We start from the raw sequence: 23794 nt of genomic DNA on the forward strand, positions 1-23794 counted from the left end.
CGGGTGATAGAAGAATGGGAGAGTCTTCCTCAGCCCAAGCAATTTTCGTCAACCGGTTAATGCTTTTCCTCCTTGCCCCAGGATCTGCCATCCAACAAGTGCAAATTGAGGATGACAAATAAGAACATTAGCCTGGCGTTTCTGCTAAAATGATCCCCCTTGAAGTAGCTGATGTTGACACTTAAATTGTCAGCAGACTTCCAGTTTAGCGCTCCAGTTAGAAGAATGAGTCCATTCACACTTCCCTCTGAGCTATTGTTCCAGCTCTCTCTGGACCAGGCAAATATCACTGCAGCAGTTTACACTCCAGTTCCACTTTAAAGTAGAAGGTTGTTAGGTTTTTTTGCAATCATAATACAAATTGCCTAGAAACTTTTTTCTAAATGTAAGCTTGGACTCCAGAGAATAATTACACAACACTGTAAAAATAGTCTGCAGCAATTTACATAGCCGTGAACTATTGGAGCTGTGTTTGCTATTTTTTCAGTGTACCTACCTACACACACTGCAACTAGCTGCAGTATTTACAGAGGACTCATGGAGCTGTAATCACAGAAACTGGTATTTCCAGTTAGACCAGACACACGAACAAAACATTTCATGTTATAAAGCAAGGTTTCTTATTGTGAGGTGTTATGTCATCATCTAAACTGAAGCACTGCTTTGCCAGTTCTGCCTCTCCCATATCCTAATTCACCTTTGGCTGACAGATCCCATTCCTGTGGGGAATGCAGGAATTATTGATGTAGTGAAGAAGGAAAGTATTGATTTAATTTGGTTTCCTTCCTGTAAGTGTGCTTTCCTTTCATTTTCAACCAGCTTAATCATACTGGGGGGCTGTATCTTCATTTGTTTCTCTACAGCCATCATTGCTGTTGTGATCCATTGGGTATGGCATCTCCTTGCCTTCTGGACCACACTCCCCAGCCTGCTCTCCTGCATGCTGGTTTTTCTCTCTAAAAACTTTCTGTTGATGCTGGGACCACCAGTCCCTCTGCTAAGGGGGAAGAATCAAGCCCATTTCTTCTGCAAAAGAGCAGGAGAAATCTCTTCTGCAGCAGGTGGTACAATCACTGCAGGCTGAGCCTCATCTGTTACAGAAATTGTCACTTAGGACATTTCCAAGCCCAGCTGACCAATATTCCAGTACTTCCCACCATAGAGCATCTTCTGAGCTCTCCAGGTAATAAACAGCTAACAAACAGCTAACATGCCTGGAGCCAGAAGATGCAGCAGCTTAATTTCTGCCTTCTGTACTGCTCTAGAAGGCCCTTTTTGTCCCTTTATGCAACTCTGCCAAGCTCCTACCTTGATAGCTGCTAGTCTACCTTTTAAGGAGCTTTTTCAGTTGTCTTCTCCAGGAGAGCTTAAGTGATTGTATTAGAAGTAACAGAATGAATGGATAAAGCCACAGGTTGGAAACAAACCCATTTCCTGAAATCTGTAAAGAATCTATTCAGGATACCTATTCACAGGTAAAGTATACATGACAGAAATAAGAATTTCTGCTAGTGAGTACATGAATATGGAAACAAAACCCATAACCTAGCAGTGAATATTCTGGCCATGAAATTTAGGCGTTGATTTGAAGGAGTTAAATTCCCAGGCTGCCTTTTCAGAGCAGGGTGGGGCACCAGGGAAGCCAGAGAGGGGGAAAAAAGGCACCTGAGAGCTCTGGGAAGGAGCAGCAACACTTGTAGACCAAGTTCCTTTCCACTCCTGTAGTCTTTGATGCAGATCTTCTCCAGCTGAGCATCTGTCAGAGCCCTTGGCTGTGCTGTGCTGCTTTGTGCACCCCTAGGTGTGGGGTGACTTACCCGCACAGCCCTGTCTGCACCAGGAAGCAAGTGCCACGTCCCCCACTCGCCTCGCCTCCAGCCGCCTATCCCTGCTGCTGTGTCTGCGCATGGCATGGCCAGGGGGACATGGGCATCCTCCCCGAATCAGAGTGGGCATCCTGGAGCACGTTCTTTGAGGGCACCTTCTCCAGCTCCTGGTACAGCAAACACAAGGTAAGTGCTAGCCCTGCGGCACTAGGAGAGGGGAGCAGGGAAATCATTTCAGCTTCTCCACGTTGTTCTCTGTAAAGCACCTTCCAGCACCTGTTTGCTGCCAGTACGTGCTCCTTCTGCACCCCCTAAGCAGTGGCAGTGCAGGAGGCTGTGCTGTCCTGGTCTGGAGCATCTCTGATGTTGGAGTTTCTGATGTTGTCAGTGATGGTCATTGTGGTGTTTGGGCGACTGGAAAACAGAGACTGAAGCGGCCCCCAAGATCTAGCAAGTTGAAGCATCTGCTAACAATAAAAATGAATTGGAGACTGATTAAATCCTTTACTTCTTCCTTTCTTTTTGCCTCATAAAGTAGGAGGCATGGCAGGGTACTCAACATTCTTGTTTTTCACTACGTAAGAAGCAAACCACTTTTTTATGATGCAAAGTATTAGTATAAATTGTGCATAAAATGGCTTGTTGGTAACTGCTCTCCTTTCTCTGTGAGCAGCCCAGTAGCAGGTTGTAACTCAGGGAAGGTCCCCAAAACGTTTCCCTCTGGATTCTGCATGTGCTGCTGGCTGGATATCCAGGTGGCAGGAGGTGTTTCTCAGTTTCAGAGGGAGGAAAACCCCTCTGCTGGGGTCCCTGAGCAGTAGTGCTCCTGCCTGATGCCCAGTGGCAATGCTTCTGGGAACCAGAGCTGGGACCCCCTAAGGAAAGAAGAGTGTGGAGCCAGGAGTTGGTGTGGGTTTGGGAATTAGGGCCCTAGGGCTTGGAGTGCTTGCAGATCTGCTGGGCTTGGAGTGCTTGCAGATCTGTTGGGGAATGCAGGAATGCCTGCACATCACAATGGAGTTCTAAATTTGCTTGCAAAGCATCTCAGCCCTGCTCCTGTGTTTCTTAGAGTAGTTGTATGAAAATGGCTGCTTTTTAGAGTTGGCTGTTTTCTTGCTCTGGTTTTCTGTGTTGGTATAGTTGAGGCTTTGGAGCAGACAATGGATAATTCTGGGTCATGAGCTGCCAACAACCTTCACTTTCCCAAGAGTTAGTTTCTTCTGGGCACCCTTGTTTCCACATTTTACATTTTTTGGAAGCATTGCAAACCTTTTCCTCCCTCCACTCCTGGCAAATGGATTGTTCTGGTTGTCTCTGTGGATCAATCATTTCAGGTCTGCAGGCAGAGGTTCTGTCCTTTCCCCTTGGGAACACAAGGCCATTTTGTCCTCTTCATTAGGTTTTGAAGAGGAGCTCTTTGTTTTCTGCCTCTGCCAGCTCTCATCTACCTGGAAACATTACAGGAAAGAGGAAGTGGATTGTTTTGGGAGGAGCATTTTTCAGCCCTGTGAGACATGAGGAGTTTAAAGATCCCCCAGACATGAGGGCCTCTCATGACTGGTGGCCACAGCTGCCTCATGCCATGTGACTATCAAGGACATCCACTGAGGCAAGAGGATCTAACATATACGATAGGGAAATGCATGGCAATCAAGTAAGTCCTGAATGATGTTTGTAAACACGAAGCTCTCTGGAAGAAGTTAAAGTGCCTGTGCCCTTACTGATCCTAGATATTGGCACAACGGTAGCTGGAGATTACGTGTTTGCAAAGGCTGGAAGTGGGACTTGCTGGCATCACCTGGATGCAGCTTGCTTGGTGCTGCTCTGGGCCATGCACTGACAGCCTTCCCTGTCACAGTCTTGTGTTGTGCATCGTGGGTCATGGACGTGTTTAATGATGTAGCAAAATCTGACGGAACACTCATTTACCTGATGTATTTCCTGACAAGCTACCACTTCTGTAATATTTTGAGTCTGTTGGAGTAATGAGCATAGGAAGCCACCACATGTGGAATTTGTCTGCTTAATTTAAAGTGTATGTAATTGCTTCAGTTTAATCCTTTTTTTCATTTCTCTTGGCAAATCTCAAAGGTTGTTTATTTATTTCCAGTGTTGTTGTTTATGGGCAAAACCATTTTGCAGCATTAGTTGAGGTTGTTAACTATCACATTAATCAAGGTTTAACTTTGTATCAGAGAAAGAGAAAAGAGCTTGGGTAGAAATATTCAATGAAAGCTCAGAAGAAATGCTTCCTCCATAACTCAGTATTTTATGTGACTGTTGTGTATAGTCGCTGTGTGTGGTTGTTCAAGTGTGGAAGCTGAGCCTGAGAGGGAAAGTCTTTTCATTTCTGTTTTTTTCCCTTCTTTGCCTGTCTTAATAAGCTTGGGGTTATTACAGGCTGCCCAGACACTCACATCAAGAGGTTGTTTTATTTCATGGGCTGTAATAAGTCATTTCAGCTCTAACCTTGAGGTTTGAAATGCTGACAGCTCCTTCAGACGGGCCCGTGGCCTCCTGTCCCATGGCAGTATATCAGCATCTGTCACAGGCTCACTATGCAGGTGGTGGCTGTGTGCAGCCAGAAACCCAATCTTCGTGTGCTCTGATCTGCTGGCAGCAGTGGCTGCCATCAGGTGTGGTGAGAAATCCCCAGGATTAAGCACATTGCTGTGAGGTCTTTTCTATGCCGCCTTCTATCATATACATGAAATGTAAAGTGCTACAATTAAGGCTTTAGCTCACTGTTTTGAAGGAGGAAGTCTTCAGCACTTCATCTCACCTCTCATTGCTATGAGCTCGATGCAGCCTCTTGATGTTCTAGCAAGGTGAAAGCATGGTTGGCCCTAGAGGGAGTTGCCAGAGAAAGGTTGTCTCCTCATATCCCTTGGCTGAGGAAGCACCCCAGAAACATGAGATCCTCTTCTGTGAGAGCTGGAGCTTGCACCAGAGAAAGCTGTTGTCACGTGCTGTTGTACAAGCTTCCACCAGAATGTTTAAAGCACTTAAAGAATGAATTTTCCCCTGGAAGGAGCAACCACCAGGTATTATCAGGCTGTTAATGGTGCAAACCCTCCTATTTTTGTTCCATTTTATGTGTTTTGTAGGGTATTGGTTTTTTTTTTTTTCTTCCCAGTCTCTAGTTTCCCTCATGCCACGCTCTGCTCCCTGATAGACTGCAGATGCTCACTGTTTTAGGCTGATCGGGAAGCCAGTCCCTGAGCACAAAGAGAGCAGAAACAAGCATGCCCTCGCCCTGCTTTCTGCTGCCATGCTCATCTGTGTAGGCTATGGTGGAAAGTTTTCCCCTACTCCAGCTCCCTCTTCTAAAACTATTGAAAGCCAACAAGGGTATCAGACTGACTCTACTTCCTCATATCATGCTCAACCTGTTAGGCTTCAGAGTTCAGAGGGTTTCCATTTCCTTCATTACACAGGTGAGTGTGCATGGGAGAAAATGTGTGCAGAATTCTCAGTGGAAATGCATGTTCTTCACAGCCCTTGAAGTTATAAAAAGGAGCTGCCTCTCTCTTTTAATCTGTCATGGGGAATCCAAAAGTCAAAACTTATAATTAAAAAAGCTCTGTGAGTACTTGCTGTCAGTGCTGTTACATGCTCTTTTGGTGTGTTGTTCTGTCGGGAATCCAGCAGCAGTTCCACTGCTCTGTTCGCATTTAATTAAGCTCTGCTAGAAAAGGACATGTTGCTTAGGATCGCAACTGCAGGGCTGTCAGCTGGGCCAGCTTTTGAGCACAAGCTTTCAGATTCTGCCAAAGCTCCAGCTCTGATCTACACTCTCCAGGTTAGAGAAAGAACAGCTGCTGCATGAGAATTTATTAATTACTCACAAGGAAATAACTACACAAGAGCCTTACCCTTGTCCTGTCCTCCTTGTGCTCATACCATAGAAAAATTTGTATTATTGCAGCTCTCAAATTCCTTTTTTCCTCTACTAATTGTAGGAAGAATGAGAGTAAGCCATGGGGCAGTTTATACCTTAATATAGGGAAGGCAGGGCAGCAGGTCTGGAGCAGATGCCATGGATGAGCAAGTAGTCTAAAGACTGGAGGCAGCTTATGGTTTTCTCAGCCAATCTAAGGAATGATCTGCTGATCTGGTTTTCACCAAGCACTGCTGTAGGTCCAGAACTATATGTATACAGGCCCAACTAGAGCTCTGCTGAGCGTGTTTCCTGATTCTCACTGAGTTATTTTTCCAACATCTTAGACTTCTTCCAGTGCTTCCCCTTCCACCCTTGATAGAGTAAAATGAGTTTTTCAGTTTTTCTGAGGATATTAAAGAGCATATGAATTTGATTTCTTTTTCTTTCTTTCTTTCATTTTTTTTTTAATTGTTCAGGAGATAGAGTTAAACTGAGGCTTCTTAATCATGCTAATCCGTTTTAATAGATTTGAGAGCATTAATTTGGAATTTTCTAGGCATTAATAACATCTTACCATCAGTTGGAAACGGGGAGCAGAAGACCAGTGCAAGAGAACTTTTCTCACCATTTTACATATCCTGCTTAGTGCATAAATTAGTTTTGGTTTGGACTGCTTCAAAATGGTATTTAACTGAAAGATTTTCGTTATAGTGCAGACTCTGTCAGATATCCAGCTCACGCTGATTGCAGAGCGTAAAACAGGCACTGTCCTTCAGGACAGTGATTCAGAGCAGTGGAATCAGATTTATTCTGGAGCAGAGCAGGGTGATTGCTTCCCCTTGTCATCACCAAGTAGGAAACACCAGGCACAGGACAAGCTTCAATCCCTACCCTGCTTTGTCCTGCCCACCCTGAAGCTCTGTAAATAGTGGGCTCTAAATTAAACTGGCCATGGCTATTATGTTGATTTTGGTGTCCCACAGTCTTGCCTCAGAGTTGCAAGGTGTGGTTGAAGGTCTGGCTGCTCATGCGATCACCAGTCTGCAGGTGAGATTTCATGAAGGTGCTGCATGCTTCTGAGGCATCACTGAAGATAATGAATATATCAAACCTGTGCTTCTGCTGCTTCACTTGCTGTAGTGCCTCATTTAGTGAGAGAGTTTGGATAAATGGGCGGCAGAATACTCATCTAATTTCTTAAATAGAAGTTGCCCTTCTCATAAAATCCCACCTATGATCACATGGGCAATTACGATTTTGTGATCCAAAGAAGACTTCGTTGTTCTTTGAAGCTAAGATACAATGTTCATCTTCTTATGTCCTGGAAGTCTGCTTTGGGCATAAAAAAATCGATGTCTCAATCTTACCTTTGCATCTCTCTAGCAGTATGTTGGGACTGATTAACTCCTGTTTGAAGGAATTAAAAAAATCCCAGTGACTTGTGTAGAAATTTGACCGAACTCGGGAAACAAGGCTTTAGAAATATGAGCAAACTCCAGAATGTGCACTTCAGCCATAAGGGGAGTGAGGACCTTTGGCTAACCTAATAACCAAGGCTGTGATCATTCCATTTGGAGTTTTGGTGATATGTATAAACTGTTACGTCCATGTTTATAATGTCACCACACGTCGTCCCAGAAGAATGGCATTTATTAATGTGAACAGTTGGGAGATATGCTTTCCATTCTGTGACTAATCTAGACTTAGAAACATACTGCCAGCAGCTTCAAAAGACAGCCAGTTTGTGTGCAAATCAACACCAGGCCTAGAACAGAGATCTTGAGAAATGTGGCAGTGATATTTGCAGAGTAAGCTCAAAAGTAAATAATATCAAACAAACAGATGTGTATTGCAAAAATTGGGGTTACACCAGTGTAACTTCACTGTTTTCTGTGATGCTCATGGCTAATTTACGTTATCTAAGCTGGAAGCTTTGGCCTCCTTTGGTGATATGAACTGTTTTGCCTGTAAGGTGAAAATGAAGAGATATTGTGGAAAAGTGGAGAGAAATCATGGGACTGCTGGACTTCAACACCTGAATGAGGCACCCAGTAACTGTCTAAGAGAAGGCCTGTATCATCCGTTGTATCCAGCAGTGTTTCTGCAGAAGCAATCCCGTGGTGCATGGGCATGTGGGATACTGGCCCACCATACTAAGTGCAAGATCTGGAGGAAGACGCTCCATGTGTGAAGGTCACGACTCACAGGAAAGCAAGCTGGCTGCTTGGACATTGCTGCTTCAGGATGGCTAAGACAAAGTAGTTAATAAGCCTAATTTGCTGACTTTAATTCCTTTAACTGAATCAGCTCAGAAGGAGCTAAAATCTACACCGGAGTCTTAGCTAGCATGTACAATGATTTAACCTTTATCTTGATCAAAATGCAGTCATTTTGCCAACTGATACGAATTGCACTTGAATCCTTTTTCATCAACAGCCAAAGATATCCACACTGGAAAGAGATTCCTGTAAAAACAATCAAAATATGAGCTTTGTGTACATAACAGACTTGTAACCAGAGAGTCAACTGACAATTAAAACCTGCTTTAAATTTTAGGGATTCCAACCTTGGAGTGAGTGAATTCTGATTCCGTTTACTTTGCTTTATGACTCTAACCTACTCTTTCCAGGCATTTTATTTACATATTTATGTTTTGGACTTGTCACAAAGTTCTTGCATTTATTGACTTCTAATGACATTAATCTTTTTGCTTTTTTTTCCTATTTCAGTGACAGTCTGTTGCTTCTTGCAGTGATTAAAGTACCATGAACATTCATTGTCTGTGTTATCATGCAGTAGTGACTTAGTCATCATGTCAAAATGATGGAGAACAAAGCTTGTAGTGTCTGCTAAACCTTGAGTCAAACAAAGACTAACAGCTTTTATCAGATCAAGGCTCTAGCATCTCTTGGCTATAGATCAAAAGCTTCTAGGACAAACTAGAAGCTTTTGATCATTATGTGTTTTACAAGAGAGAGCTGATAGCACCTAAAGAAAAGGGTGCTCAGTTCTCACTTTTTCTTTCAATTTCTAAAACAGAATGGATGGAATTTATCTGTATAGGTCTCATCTCTCTAGTGCTCCCTGTTGAGTGGAAACTGTTTTACTACATAGATTGCTCTGAAAGTAATGCCTCCTGTTTATTCCACAGAAACTACAACAGATAAAAAAAGCACAACAACACTGTTTGGTAGAGCAGTTCATCAGTTACAAAGCAATATTTTTAAGCCTAGTTACTGTTATTAGCTATGCATTTTTGCCAGTGATGAAGAAAAGCCTGCATGCAGCACTTGTAAAAATCTGCACTAGCACAGGTGACCTGCTTTCACCACTGCTGAAATGCACCACCATTTCACTGTGCTCACATCCACTGTTTGGCCTCCACATTCAGAAAGTATCAATGGATATCAGTGGGTGCCATTTTTTACAGACAGAGGAATGCAGTAACACACATTCACTTCATACACGTTTCTATGTCAGATGCCATTTTGTCAGACTGGCCTTCTGCTGCCATGTGTCACACAGCAACAAAACAGAACAGAATATTGGTGGGAAGTTTGAGCCTTTACTGCCATACTGCCCAGCTGCCTTTGTCATCATGGGCAAACTTAATAAAATAGGAGGCATTAGTCTTGGAGCAGCCCTCATACTGTATTCAATATTATATTAAAATACCAATAAGAAGCCAGCAAATTCTATAAGATAAACTTTCTGGAAGAATCCTCCAAATTAGGTGAAAATACTTTTTATCTCATTTAAGAGCAACAGAGAGCATAAAAAGTAGATAAAGGTACCTAGAAGGAATTGTCCATCTAAGCTGATTCCTGTTTTCTCCAGCAGGTCAAAAAATGTTTTGGTTTGTGGTAAACTAGACATTCCTTTGTATACCAGCCAGCACCCATCATGAACTACAGTTGGCTCACAATGCTTTAAATCAAGTTACAAATCAAAGGAAAAGATCAAAATGTACAACTGTAATGTGTCATAGGAAAACAGAAAGGGAAAATGAGGCCATTGTCTATATCCCAGGCCCCTGCAAGAAGTTGGCGTATGAGATCATTTCTCTAAGAAATGCATTCGTTATCCTAAACCCCAGATTTACATCTTAAAGTTTTTACCAGAAGCATCTGCGAATTAAAAGCATCCAGTTGTGTTTGTGTGTCTATGCACCCATATACATGTGTGTGAATATTTTAGTGAGTGCAAGACCTCTTGTTTCTAAATCATCACTGATAATCTAACAGTTGTTTATATTTAAATGAATGGTGTTGCTAACCAGAATGTTCTGCCTTCTGGAGTCCAGTCCTTTTTTTACATTACAAACTATCTGTAAATGATTAACGCTCTCTGTGGAATTGAACAAGGAGAGCCAAGTGCGTGAGGGGCAGGAAGAAAAGAAAGAAAATGTGCAGCACCCCTCCTCTGCAAGAACTGGAAAGGCCTTTGGGCTGTCCATTCCTCTACTATATAATCACATAATTCTTTTCGCAGATGGATCAAACTTCATTCTAAATGCAGTTGGGTCTTTTCTTTTTACCCCTCCTCTTGTTACTTCTCTTAGAAGCTGCTCCGAAATGCCACCAGCCTGTGAGTGTACTAATCATAGAATCACTCAGGTTGGAAAAGACCTTAAAGATCATCGAGTCCAACCACAACCTAACCATACTACCCTAACTCTAACAACCCTCTGCTAAATCATGTCCCTGAGTACCACATCCAAACGGATTTTAAACACATCCAGGGATGGTGACTCAACCACCTCCCTGGGGAGCCTATTGCAGTGCTTAACAACCCTTCTGTAAAGAGGTGTTTCCTGATATCCAACCTAAACTTACCCTGGCACAACTTGAGGCCATTTCCCCTCATCCTGTCACCTGTCACCAGTGAGAAGAAACCAAGCCCGCTCTCACTGTAAGCACCTTTCAGGTATTGGGAGAGAGCAGTAAGGTCTCCCCTCAGCCTCTTCTTCCCAAACTGAACATCCGCAGTTCCTTCAGTCTCTCCTCGTAGGGCATATTCTCCAAGCCCTTCACAAGTCTAATTTCCCATTCATGTTTACCCAGGCCCACAAGTTTGACAGTGAGGTCCAACAACTGAGCATGCTGAGAAGACTCTTCTGTGCACATTGAGGGAAGAGTTTGCTACAGCTAACAGATTCATTGAGAGGGGATGAGAGTAGTCTGCCTTTGTTGGAAAGCAATGCTGAGAGGTGCATGCTGGGAAAGGCATATCATTGCCCTGCTCCTCACAGCTGGTATAGGAGATTTTTACTGTTGCTGTCCGGGCTTTGTGTATCTCTGCATACCAGCAAGGCTTGTACTAAAATACCAGAAGGGAACAAGCTGAGTGTGTTTTGTTCCAAGGCATGATTGTGTGTACAGGCAGAGCGAGGCACTCTGTGCCTTCTCCTGCAACCTAACATTACACTTACAGCATGATTTATTCAGTCATTCAGGTAGCTCCCTACTGAGTTTGCAGTGTTTCTGAGTACGGACAGAGCTACTCCATCTTCTAGAGCATGAACTGTCCCCATGAATCTTGTGTGTGCTCCGTGCTTTGATCTGCCTCCTCCTCAGCTTTCTGGACTCTTAGGTGTCCAGAGAGACATGTCTAACAGGTGGAGCATCTCACTATGAGCCATGCTATCATTTCTGGGAATTAATATATCAAATGTTTTAGTGGTTGGGATTGTTCCTTGCCTTTTATACCAGAAACAAGGCAGGGCCAGACTGGAATACCTAGGAAGCCAGCTCAAGCACAGCAGCAGAGGGATATCCCTCAGCCAGTTGGCCTTTGTGTGGGAGAAGCTGGTCAGACATCCTTGTTTCTCCTGAGGGACCTGAAAACTGACAAAGTTAAGCAATCCTTTTCTTGCTTTTCTGGGTATGTAATTTCTGTAGTTGCCATGGAGATATTATGTGATGATCCTTGAGAAAATCCTTCTATTAAGATGTTATCAACTATGATTGAAATTTTTAGAGCCTCTATTGTGCACACACTGGAGAGGCTTTTATTTGCAATCTAACAGGTGATATTAAAACATGAAATGCTCTCTGATTATGCAGCACGGTGCCTCAGTCTCTTCATCTGAGGAACAGTGTAAAAATCCATTCTGTCCCTTCCCTGTTCTCTCATTTATTTCCTAATTCTGCTATTTGATTCTTGAGTATAGGAAATTGAAATTTAGGAGATGAGAGATTTTGCTGTAACTCCTCAAAAAGAAATTACTGTTCATAGTGCTTGTAATATTATAGTGGATGGATATGTCTGTATACATCTATAGTGAGCATGTTAAAAATTATTTTTTTTATTATCTTTTACCATTAAAATTCATCACCTCAGTTTGGAATACATTATGGACGTTAACTAATCGGACTGAGGAATATAAATAAGAATACATGAAAATGATTGAAGCGTGGAGCTGAGCAGAAGTGCCCCATTTCTGTGGTTGATGTATCCTCTCAAGCTCCTGCACCCTTTGATACCTTACCAAGATTTTTTTCTCAGCCTTTACAATTTGTATCTTTCATGAAAAAAAAAGATGCACTCTAAATTCAGAAGCTAATGGAAGACAAAACCTAGCAAAGGCAAGAGAACTGCAATAGTTGTGAGATAGGAACTATATCTACTGTGGTTTGGAATCCTGTGTAACGACTCATGTAAAACATGTGAAGTGTCTTGTCTTCAGTCAGATTTACTCTGGCTTAGTTCCCTAGCTCTCCTCTCTTCTTTTGCTCCTAAAAAAGACAGAGACAAATGTTTTAATTCTCTCCTTGTATGTCCTTTGTCTTCCATGTCACAGTGAACGATCCACCTGTATTTTCATTAAATGTTCCAATACTGTTAATTGCTCTTTTGCTATTGTTTCAGGTCTCCTTCAGTACTTTACGCGGGGCTGAATCATATGAATATACAAATTGTACTGTGAAAACCCCTGAAAACAAGGAACTTATTTTCTTTATACATCTGTAAAGCACTGAGTACAGCCAGAGCTTTATAAGTAATAATAACTAAATGATAAGCGTCTCCTAATTCCACATGGTAACTCTTTCAAAGCTATGTTTTTTGTTAAGGATTCTGAATTTGCCTTGCTTCAGAGTTAATTCAGAATTGTAATTTTAGGAGGCGTTTCTCCTATTTTTGTTACAGGATCCATTCATCTCTGTCTGGAGAAATCCTAATTACTGGAATTCAGATGTGGCATTTGAGGCCATGTAATTCATAACGTTTCTTGAGAACACCTTTAGATCACAAATAAATGCAGAAATAAAGACAAATAGTTTAACTGGCATTGTAAAGCTAGCAGAGAACATGCCTTCAAAATGATTTTTTTTTTCTTTTCATCAGTTTAATTTACCAGCGTTAAAAGTTTCCACAAATAATGCCCATATACCTTTTACTCAATACAAATTCAGTTAATCTTTCTAAGTATTCATTTCAGGGGCCTGGAAACTTCAGATTAATGTGCAATAGGAAAACACAGCTGTTGTATGGGTAACTTGCATCTCACTGTATAACTGAATCTCCAATGCAGATTTTACTGTGCTGGGAATAAATTTATTAGAATTATTGCCAAAAATTTAGATTTCAGCCTGGCTTTCATTTGTCATAAGTCCCTTGATTTACTTTAACAATAAAAAGAGACCTTGCATATAAAAGGCTCTTTTAAAACACTGCCAGAATGATGTGAAAAGGTGTTAGGGTAAATAAGCATCAGGCTCTGCATGAGTGCTCAGAGGAGGATCATATGCAGCAATATGTAATTCTGCCGCTCAATTATTTTGACTAGCAATACACTGCCACTCCAGTTAGCAAATAGATGCCTTCTGTCTGATCCTTCAGAGCCCCCTTCCCCACGCCTGAGCTTGCATGAGAGGCTTATGCATCTGGGATGTGGGATGCCACATACTGGTGAGAGTGCCTTACTTGAGACAAGTTTATCACTTCTTGAATCCCCTGGGCAGTCCCTCGTAAAGTCATGATCCTTTGGTCACTTTCATGGCTGGCAAACCACGCAGGGTCACCATTTTACAGCACTTGCTGTAGCTTTTGAATTTTAATCCACCTTCAGCGTTCAACATTGGCAGGTGGTTTATAAAGAACATGATGCTAATGGGGTATTTTTTGGGAGGGTTGTTTCAAACCTGGAACAGTGCCTTCGTAGACTTGCAAACAGTTGTTTTAACACAAATGAGGCAGTGAGGAGTGGAGGCCTACGAATGGGGATCGAAAGGCATTCCTTGAGCCAGTTTTGCCAGCAAGGGAAACACTGAATCATAAATTCATAGAATTGCTTGAGTTAGAAGAGATCCTTAAAGGTCGTCTGGTTTAATTCCCCTGTAATGAACAGGAATGTCTACAGCTAGATCTGCTTGCTCAGAGCCTCATCTAGCCTGACCAGTATGTCTCCAGGGATGGGGCATCCTCCACCTCTCTTGGCAGCAGGTTCCAGTGCCTCACCACCCTTACCATAAGAAACATCTTCCTTATATCCAATCTAAATCCTCCCTCTTTTAGTTTGAAACCACTTTCCCTTGTTCTGTCACCGCAGACCCTGCTAAAGAGTCTATCTCCTTACTTACAGCCCCCCTTCAGATACTGAAAGGCCACTATCAGGTCTCCCTTCAGCCTTCTCTTTTCCAAGCTGAACAGCCCCAGCTCTCTCATAGGAAGGGTGTTTCATCCCTTGGATCATTTTTGTGGCCCTCTCTGGACACACTCCAACAGATCCACATCTCTCCTGTACTGAGGATTCCACATCTGGATGCAGTACTCCAGATGAGGCCTTACCAGCACAGAGCAGAGGGGCAGGATCACCTCCCTCCACCTGCTGGCCATCCTTCTTTTGATGCAGTCAATGATACAGTTGGCTTTCTGGGCTGTGAGGGCACATTGCTGACTCATGGTCAGCTTGCCATTCACCAGTACTGCCAAGTCCTTTTTGGTACGGCTGTGTTCCTTCCTTATATCTCCCAGCTTGTACTGATAGCAATGGTTGCCACAACCCAAGTGCAAGGCCTTGCACTTCGATTTGTTGGAACTCATGAGGCTTGTGTGGACCCATTGCTTAAGCCTGTCTAGGTCTTTCTGGACAGCATCCCATCTCTCAGGCGTGTTGACCACACCACACAGTTTTGTGTAATTCAGAAAATAATGACTGCACTTCTTGGTGTCATTGATGAAGATGTTAAAGAGCATTGGTTCCAGTACTGACCCCTGAGGTACAACACTCATCTCTGATCTCCATCCAGACATTGAACCTTTGACCACCGCTCTTTGGGTACAGTTGTGCAACTAGAGATCTGACAAACATTGGTAAATCCTCTGTCTATTGTCCATGTGCTGCAAAGCCAGCAAGTGACTTTAACAGCTTGTTTCAAATCAAATTAAGGTAAATGAAATAAAATGTCTGTATTCTTTTACTTTTTGGAAAACTTACAGGAAGGATGTTTCTAGGACAAGTGTAATGTATTTGGAAGCATTGGAAGAATGCGTCAACAGTTTGAAATCTGGGGTACAACAAAGTGGCCTGTAGGTTCAGACAGATGTTTTGGAGATGAAGGGATTTGCATCTTATGCCAACAGTTTTGAGTATTTCAGTCTTTTTCCTGTAGAACTTCTTAGTCGAGTGAAGTAGCACCATGGCTCTGGAGTTGTGTCTGCAACTGAATTCCCTTGTGGAGATTTGTCTCAAGACTTTTGTGTGGGAAGTTCTGCAGTTGTATGGATGATATCACAACTGGATATCACAACTGGAAACTCTGTGTTCAGAGAATGTCATGTTTATTACTTAGAAAACTGGCTGCTATACCAGTCCTCTAACCTCTAAAGGACACTGAATTGTGGACACAGCACAAATGCTAAAGCCTTTTATATGACAAGATTAGAATACAAGGATTCTGGTGGCCTTCAGGGCAATACAACAACCGTTTAAGTTTGATAGTGTAATCTTTCTTCTGTTGCAAGTCATCGTCTTTCATTCATGCCTGGTTTTATTAGTCTGAGATGTTGTATCCTATTTTTTCTTTCTCGCTTTGAGCACTACTTTATATGATAGCTCTTGTGCATTAGGAAAAGTCTGTTAGCTTATGATGCTCTTTGATTTGGGAAGTTTACAATCTAATTTTCTCCTTTACTGAATTTTTGTTCCGTGTTGTTTTCTTTAACATTGGCATGTCTGAGTATGAACACACATAAGACAGTTTTGCCGTGCTATAGCTGTGTGGTGTGACTGTACTTTCATCTTGTCTCCCATGTGATATTTGACCTCCCTCATGCACTGCACTCTGCTTTTAATCTTTAGGGGTCTGTCCAGCCCTGGCTTTGGAAGTACGATGCTATCACACTATTAACCAGAGCTCATTAACACATGTCAGTTTAGAGCAGGCAGTGCAGTATATATGCCAACAGCAACATTCAGGTGAACCATGTGGTCATTACGATAAAATGATCTGAGCAGTGAGGGTAAGTTTAGAGCTCAGACTGCCACTATAGATTTGCCATGATCCTGTGCAAGCACTGTTTTCCCTGGCTCCTCAGCCCTGCCCATGGCCTAAGTCTCCACATTAGCCTTATGACTGTCAGAGTCTGCCCCAGCGAGGCCACAGAAAGGCCAGGCTCCAGCCTGAAATGGGCTTTTGCCAAGCCAAGCCTATGGCCCTGCCCATCCTCTGTCTCCATCCCCAGGGAGCTGCTTGGTGCCCCTGGCTGCCTGTTCCTGTCTTAGTATGGGAAGGCCTTACCCTTATGGTCTCCAAGAGGAATTGCTGGCACTATTGGCCCTGGGAGATGTCATACGGAATGTTGAGGGAAATTTTGGTCTCAGTACCAGGGAAGTACTGAAACTATGGTTGCATACATTGTCTCAGTAGTTCCCAGAAAATTAGAAGGCCAAATATTTGAGCTGCTCTCAGGAATTTCTGGAAACTGCAAAAAGAGCAATGACTTTTGAGAGATAATTCCAATTCAGAACTTGGGTGATCCTGGTGAGAAATCTGGAGCAGCCCACAAGGCTAGTTGAAGAAAGCTCACTCTAATCTAATGAAGCAAAGCTCTCATGTAATTGACAAACCAACCGCTGAGGTACAAAAGCATTTAGTGCTGGAGGGGGCACCAGCGATGCACAGCATGGGAAGACTTCCTACTGGAATCCCTATTCATGTGTTACATAGAGCCATAAAAGGGGCATTTGATTCAGAGTTCCTGGAGGTAGATACTCAGATCATCATTGGAAGCAGTGTAATTTTGCAGTTTTTGTTTATAATGACAAATTAAACAGTCTCATCCTCTGCCACCAGCTGCATGCAAGTTTTATCTTAAGAGAAAAGGAACGGTTCTGAGAAAAATTATAGGCCAAGACAGTCATTCTATATGATACCTTACACCTGGATTTTCAGCAACCCAGGATGGATGTAAGTGCACAGGTCTGCCCACTCATGCAGATTGAGCTTGGTGACCTTACTGTTTCCACCCATGTTCTTCGCTGACAGTGTTGCTCATCCCTTGCAGCCATGGCACGTACACCTCGTCTGAGGACTGCTGGCTGCCATCAGGAGTTAGGGCTCCTAGGGAATTTTACACCAAATGATGAAAGTGCTTTTGGCAGCTTAAAAGCTGGATTGAGAGCCCCCTTTGAGACCAGCACAGTTTCTCCCTGAGTCTGGTTGCCTCCTGCTTGGTTTCTGCAACCGTTGGCTGGGATTAAAGAGCTGTAAGGTGTTGCTCAGAGATACAGCTGTGAGGGCTGTATTGGCTGCTGATCTGGAAAAAGCTGCAGAGCCCATGCTCTGTGCTGCAACTAGCAGGGATGTATTACAATTACTTACGTGAAGGCAACAAAATGATGAGGTAAATGAACTGGCAGTTCCTGTTTTTTGTTCCCTGCTGCCGCCTTATTCTTAAACCCTTCATGATGAGGCTGACAAGGTCACCTCTCCACCCCCTCACAAAGGAAAATGTGTCATTTAGAAAGACCAAGTCTTAGGGAGCAAGAAAACAATTTTGATTTAACTACTATTTTATTGATAATGCTGTCTGTTTGCTGGATGAAGAAAGGAACACAGTAATCCACATATGAATAGTCAAACTTTGCACAAGATTTAATACCACCAACACCAAAGCTCTGGGGAGGAAAACTCACCCCCCTGTGCTTCTATGAGGCCCTGGGTGATGGCCATTTGATAGCAGTTTCCCAGTGTGGAAGGAGAATGCAAGACTCATCGTGTTCCCATAGTACTTGTCTTCGTGACATTTTGCAATCTGCAGAGCATTTCACCATGTATGATTCTGTTGTCTGCTTTTCCTCCTGAGCCTAAGCTGCTGCAGAAGTGAATGGGGCTGGAGATAGTTGGATTCAAATATGCCTCTTAAGATTATCATCCTTTGCTAGACCTTTTGTGGTAAGGCTGCTCTTTCTTCATGCTTTTGGAGATGTTCATTCATTGTGTTTGTAAAAGTCCACTGATACTACATTTGTCCTCTCTGCAAACTCATGTGTCTTCTCATGGCACCATACCAGTGGCCTTGGATGGGTGAGTATACTTACGGCAGCATACAAAGGTTGCAACATTTCAAACATAGATGGGAAGCTCTGCTGTGCATCTGTTCATTGAACTTGCTGAAATGACATCTTTGAATGGCTGTTTCCCAAAATAAGAGAGTCCTACTTGAATGCTTTTAATTTCTCAGCCTCACAGAAAGTTTGCAAAGTTTTTTAAAGAAAATTAGGCTGATTAGAAAAGGATTTGGTTAAATAACATGGTACATTAAAGAAACTGTCAGCAGACTTATGACCCATATGACTTATGACAGGCTGCTCTGTCAAATAGTGGATATGTTGAAACATAAAATCACTGTGTTCTAATATGAACAGTGTGATTGCTGTTGATTTTACTTCTGGGTTATGTAATAAAACACACACTTAAAAAAAAAGAAAGAAGAATCTGTGTGTGTAGTGTTCGTGTGAGACACATCTAATTTTTCCTTTTGCAAGATTAAAGGACATTTTCTTCTAAAGGGCTGCAAAACCACCTCCTGCATTGGGATGCCCTTCCAGTTCCCAGTTGTTTACTACTCAAGCCCTAGGCGCCATGCACAAGCTTTCTTATTACAGTCCACTGTACAGAGAGAATTTTTATTAGTATCTTAGTGCATCCTGAACTTAGTGACTAAAAAGTGCAATAATTTGTTTTTGATCCTGTTATGATGTACTATCAGAAAACCACTGCTATATTGTTCTTCTTCACCTAATAAGTATGTTTTGTATTTCTCTGTTTGGTGATCCTGCAGACTGAGCTCTTGGGAGTTTTACTTGCTGCTGCCTCAAATGTTCTGATTAGCATCTCTTTGAGTATACAGGTATGAAATCATTTCTCTTTATTCTGAGTTGTTTGTATTTAGAAAGCAACTTATTTTATGATTTGTTTTTATGGTGAAGTTCAAAATACAAATTTTCTTGCATTTAATAAACATTCCCTCTCTTTAACTCGCATTAACTCGCAGCAGTTCTTGGCTAGGTGGTATACCTGAGTTGGTTATTTGCTGTGATTCCCATATGAGAACAGAATCAAAATTCATAAGTCCTCCTGCACCTCCTTGTACTGTGCTGTAAGAATGATCAGATGTGACCTCCATCTGGTCCCAGTGCACATCACAGAAACCTGTCTCATTAGGTCCAATCTAAACTGGAAGTGACTGCATATTCTTAAGACTGCTTAGTGAAGTGATCAATGTGATTAAATATATGCAGGCATAAAGATGGTTTTTTTTTGTTTGTTTGTTTGTTTGTTTTTTGTTTATAGAGATGCAACATACAAAATAGTGTATATTACTGTGCATTGGTGGCCTGTGGCTTGGATAATTATGTTTTTCTTTATATTCCCTTTTCCTTCAAGGGCTAAGCTTCTTCCTAGGATTTAATCCCCTGAGCATTTTCCAAAGCATGAAGCTGCCATAATGTTCTGCTTTTTCTCACAAAGGGTTGTAACTGAGGCTATGGCATATCACAGACATCACTGTTTGACCCATATTCTGTAGCGAAACCTGCCGATTGAAATGGAAGCATGAGGAAAATGATTTAGAACTTCCTTGTGACTCTGCAGTGGCACTTCCAAAATCAAATATCAGATGGTGGTGTAAAGTGCATACTTTACAATAATTTATACTATGATAGCTATATCAGTTTGTTTCCATCTTTTTTTTTTTTTTGACTCATTTCCCCATGCAGAGAGGCTGATGGGGTATCTGAGAAAGGAAATGATATTCTGCAGTACCAATGTGGTAGACATGATGTTCTTCCCCATAATGACACCTTCCTTGTGGTGAATGCCTGGGCTCTGTTTCAGAACTCCAGCATGGTCAAAATCAAATTATCCTGTTATATACAGGTACTTTCTGTACAGTCAGAGGGAAAACAATGATGCTGTGTAAGTGATACCTGCTCTATGTGGCAAGTACTGATGAAATACTAACTTGAGTATGTATTTCTCTTGTTGATACTGTTAAAGCTGGTTTTTCTTTTGAAAATAATGCTTTAGCTGAGGTCTTTTTCTAAGGTCAGGTAGGAGATTGTAGCCAAATCCTAAATTCTCCCTAATGAATTAACAGTCCTCCCAACAGTAGAAGTAGTTAAGTGCTGCCTTTTCCATCTTGGAATTTTATTCCTAGCTAGAATACTTATCAGGAGCAGAAACAGCAGGTTGTTCAGTCCCCTTCTCCCAGTCTGTTGCCAGAGTTCTGATTCTGGCCCATTTCTTCTCCCTGCGTGTTGCTAAATTCACAGCACAACCTGCTCTTCTGTACTTTGAGACTAGCACAGAGGCTTGCAGGGATGGCTGAGAAGCACTAGCTAGCATTCACTTCATGCTTTTCAGGTTTGTTCAGAGGTCTAATTTTTCAGTCATTTCCACCATGGCTTAGGAAGTACACATCTGAGTTAACACAAAGCCATCTGTCTGCAATAGCAAGCTGAAAGGCATGCTTAAAGAGAAAACGTTGACGCACCTGGAATTCAGAGATGACAACCCCTTAATTACTCCACTTTTGCTATCCGTAAGAACACAATGGAAGTCTTTCTTTTCATGCCTGTTCCTAATAATTAATTTTCCAGAAATGCATTCATCTCCGACTGGCTCGCCAAGCAGAGCTGAAGCCCTTCTACAGGAGCAAGCTGTGGTGGTATGGAGCTGTCCTGCTGGGCCTTGGAGAGCTGGGCAATTTCACAGCCTATGGATTTGCCCCCATTGCCCTTGTTGCTCCACTAGGATGTGTATCTATCATAGGTGAGATGTTTCCCATGTTTTGCTTGGGTACCTGCTTTAATTGAATGCTTATTTGTGACTGGAGGAACCACAGGAACCGCAGCAGGAACATGAGGGGAAAATGCTAATGCTGTGGTTTGAAAAGAAATGACTCATATATAATTACGTGAGCTAACAATTTAACACAAACCCTGTACTTAACTCAGAGACTCTTCTAATATTTTTCTTTTTTTTTTTTTTTTTTTTTTTTTTGCTCTGGGGACTCTTGTCACTCTGTGCTGTGCTAATTCCTGCCATTTGGTCACCTGGTTCTGTACCACTGGTGCTGGCAACACAAGCTGTCAAGGCCAGGGGCTGATATCCTGCTGCCTGCAGAGCTATGGTCAGATCCTGAGTACCCAGTATGTTTTCTGTGCTACCATCACACCAAGTAGTTCCTGCTGCCTGCTCCTTGCCCATCCCCATGCTTAATGTTTGGGTTGGGCAAATTCACCTGTCTGTACTCACCTGGCACTGGCAGGTACCCTCACACTTGGGTGTACCTTGGGGTCTGAATGGTACCAGTTTGTCCTGACCCACACACTAGAGTCACTTCTGCAGAACAGTATGCTCTGTAAATGGGCAGCAATTTTTCTTTCATTTGATCATTACTTTCTTTTTCTCGCTGTGTTTTACGAACCCTTCTCTGACCAAAGAATACTTATGGCAGCAGGGAGCAGAAATTTCCTGGAATTCTTATCTTAGTTATGGATATTTCATAGAATCATAGAATATTCCAAGCTGGAAGAAATCCATAAGGATCATCAAGTCCAACTCCTGGCTTCACTGAAGACCACCCAAAAATCAGATGTGCAGATAGGACTTCAGTAGAATCATTTGTATTGTTAGGATGCAATTGATGCAATCTTTATTCTTCCCAGTTGTTTTTTGTTTTGGACTTTTTTTTTTGTAGTTAGGGTTTTTAGAGGGCTATCCCAGGTATGAGGTCTCTTGCTTCTTTGATAAAGAAACATACATTTTAAAAGACGTGGTTATGTTGTGCTAATGCAAAGCAGAGTGCACAGGGCAGTATCATAAAGAGTGTGGGAAAACAGAGATACAGAGTGCAGCATATCCCTTAATCATATTGTTCACATCCACAGCTGAAACACGCGGGGCTGAGATGTAACAACAGTTCTGTATACACTGAAGCTCATTTGTTTGCTATTGACAAGTGATAACATTTCATGGTCTTTGTCTAGCTACCAGTTTCAAGCTCAGAAGCAATGCTGCAGTGAGCAATTCTGCATGGGAAGGTCGAAAAATAAATTATCTTCCCTGTGGACTGTCTGTCTGTATTGGAAGGAGGCAGCCAAACATATGTGGGTGCAATTTAGCAAAGAAGTTGTGGGGGAAGGAAACTGCAGGCAATTTACTGTAACCTTTAATGTTAAACTATTGCAGAATTTTGGAGAAAGATAAAAAACCACTGTAGTTCACCACTGTAGGAAAGATTTCTCAAGGAAAGGAATGAGATATTACCTGAGATGAAAATGTAAATTAACAGGACAGATCCCAGTGTGATTTTGGTGGCTGCAGTTTTATCTTTAACAATTGTAGGCATTTCCAGATGTTTCTGAACATACAGGAACCTGATCTAATTTGTTGCCCATACTGAAGAAAATGCAAACATATACATCTAGAAAGAAGAAATGAAAAGCATTAGGAAGGGAAAAAATTACTTTGGTTATTAAGCTGCTGCAAAGAAAAGGTCATATTTAGGGTGATTTTTATCTGAAGAGATTTCTTCTTCCGTACCTTTGCAATATATGAAGAAGCACTGCATCTGTTTCCTTCATTTTCCATTTCCCTTACTTGTAACAAATACCAAGAAATCATTTTCCTTACTGCTATATTTTGTCAAAACACTTATCCATTTTTCTTTTTTTTTTTTTTAATTTTTAACTGACCCCAAAATGTTTATCCTGGAAGACCCCAGAAAGCACTTTAATAACTTGTATTCCATTCCCATATATCAGCTGGCAGTATCCCTTTCTTAGCCCAAACAATAGAGATATCTGAAGTTGTATTTAGTCTAGCTAACATTCCCTTCAGGAAGGGAAAGTAAAAATGATGTGGATGGCCAATTGCAACAATAACTTCCCAGTAACGCTTCCTACCACTAGATACTTCCCTGTCTTCTGAAATCAGAATCAGAGAAAGAGCAAGCCTCTTTTTAATTTTAGAATAGTTCAGAGTTTAGGGCAATGACAAACTGACCAAGATGCAGCACATCAGCTGCCAGTGGCTGTGCAGAGAATAGGTCTTCCATTTTTAGAGATCAAGAAATACTTTTTCATTATGATGTGATCTCGTTTAGGTGGAGACTGTGGACTTTGTGTCGTCTAGTTGGCTGCTCTTTTGAGGCACACTGTTGAATGTGCAACTTATAATTATAACTTATAACTTATTTTTTTAAATGAAGAAATTAATCACTTGTTAACAAACTGCAAATCTGTATTTGAACTTCTGAGAAGCACTTTTTTTCTGAATGTGTTTTCAACACACCTACAAGAATAGAGTTCTCTGTCACTGACTGGGTGCTCAGCACCTGTGGCCGTGCAGAGAAAAGCTGTGCTTCATGGTGCGCCCAGCTGTCCCTGAAGATCTCTGTGACTCGGGGTCCACATTTTTCTTTGCTTCAAAACCAGGATGTGGAAAGAGAATAAGGCATATTGGAGTCTGCCCAGTCCAGATTTGGGCTATTCCCATAATGTATCTCAAAACTTCTGAAATAGAAAGCATCTTAGGTCTTAAAATAGATGGAGCCAACAACTATTATATCCTGC

The 23794-nt window shown here is 42.0% G+C and overlaps 1 protein-coding gene across 1 annotated transcript in view; it reads left to right on the forward strand.

Moving 5' to 3' along the window:
* Positions 1 to 1642: 1642 nt before the first annotated feature.
* Positions 1643 to 23794, forward strand: part of NIPAL2 (NIPA like domain containing 2) — a 59469-nt gene continuing 37317 nt past the window's right edge. The window contains exons 1-3 of the mRNA XM_048940019.1: positions 1643 to 2012; positions 18997 to 19065; positions 20816 to 20987. Of these exons, the coding sequence (XP_048795976.1) occupies positions 1926 to 2012; positions 18997 to 19065; positions 20816 to 20987 (328 nt within the window). The 5' untranslated portion in view covers positions 1643 to 1925. The remainder of the gene's footprint in view (positions 2013 to 18996; positions 19066 to 20815; positions 20988 to 23794) is intronic.

The sequence above is a fragment of the Lagopus muta genome, chromosome 3 (genome assembly GCF_023343835.1).
Source record: "Lagopus muta isolate bLagMut1 chromosome 3, bLagMut1 primary, whole genome shotgun sequence".
Classification (NCBI taxonomy): Eukaryota; Metazoa; Chordata; class Aves; order Galliformes; family Phasianidae; genus Lagopus; species Lagopus muta.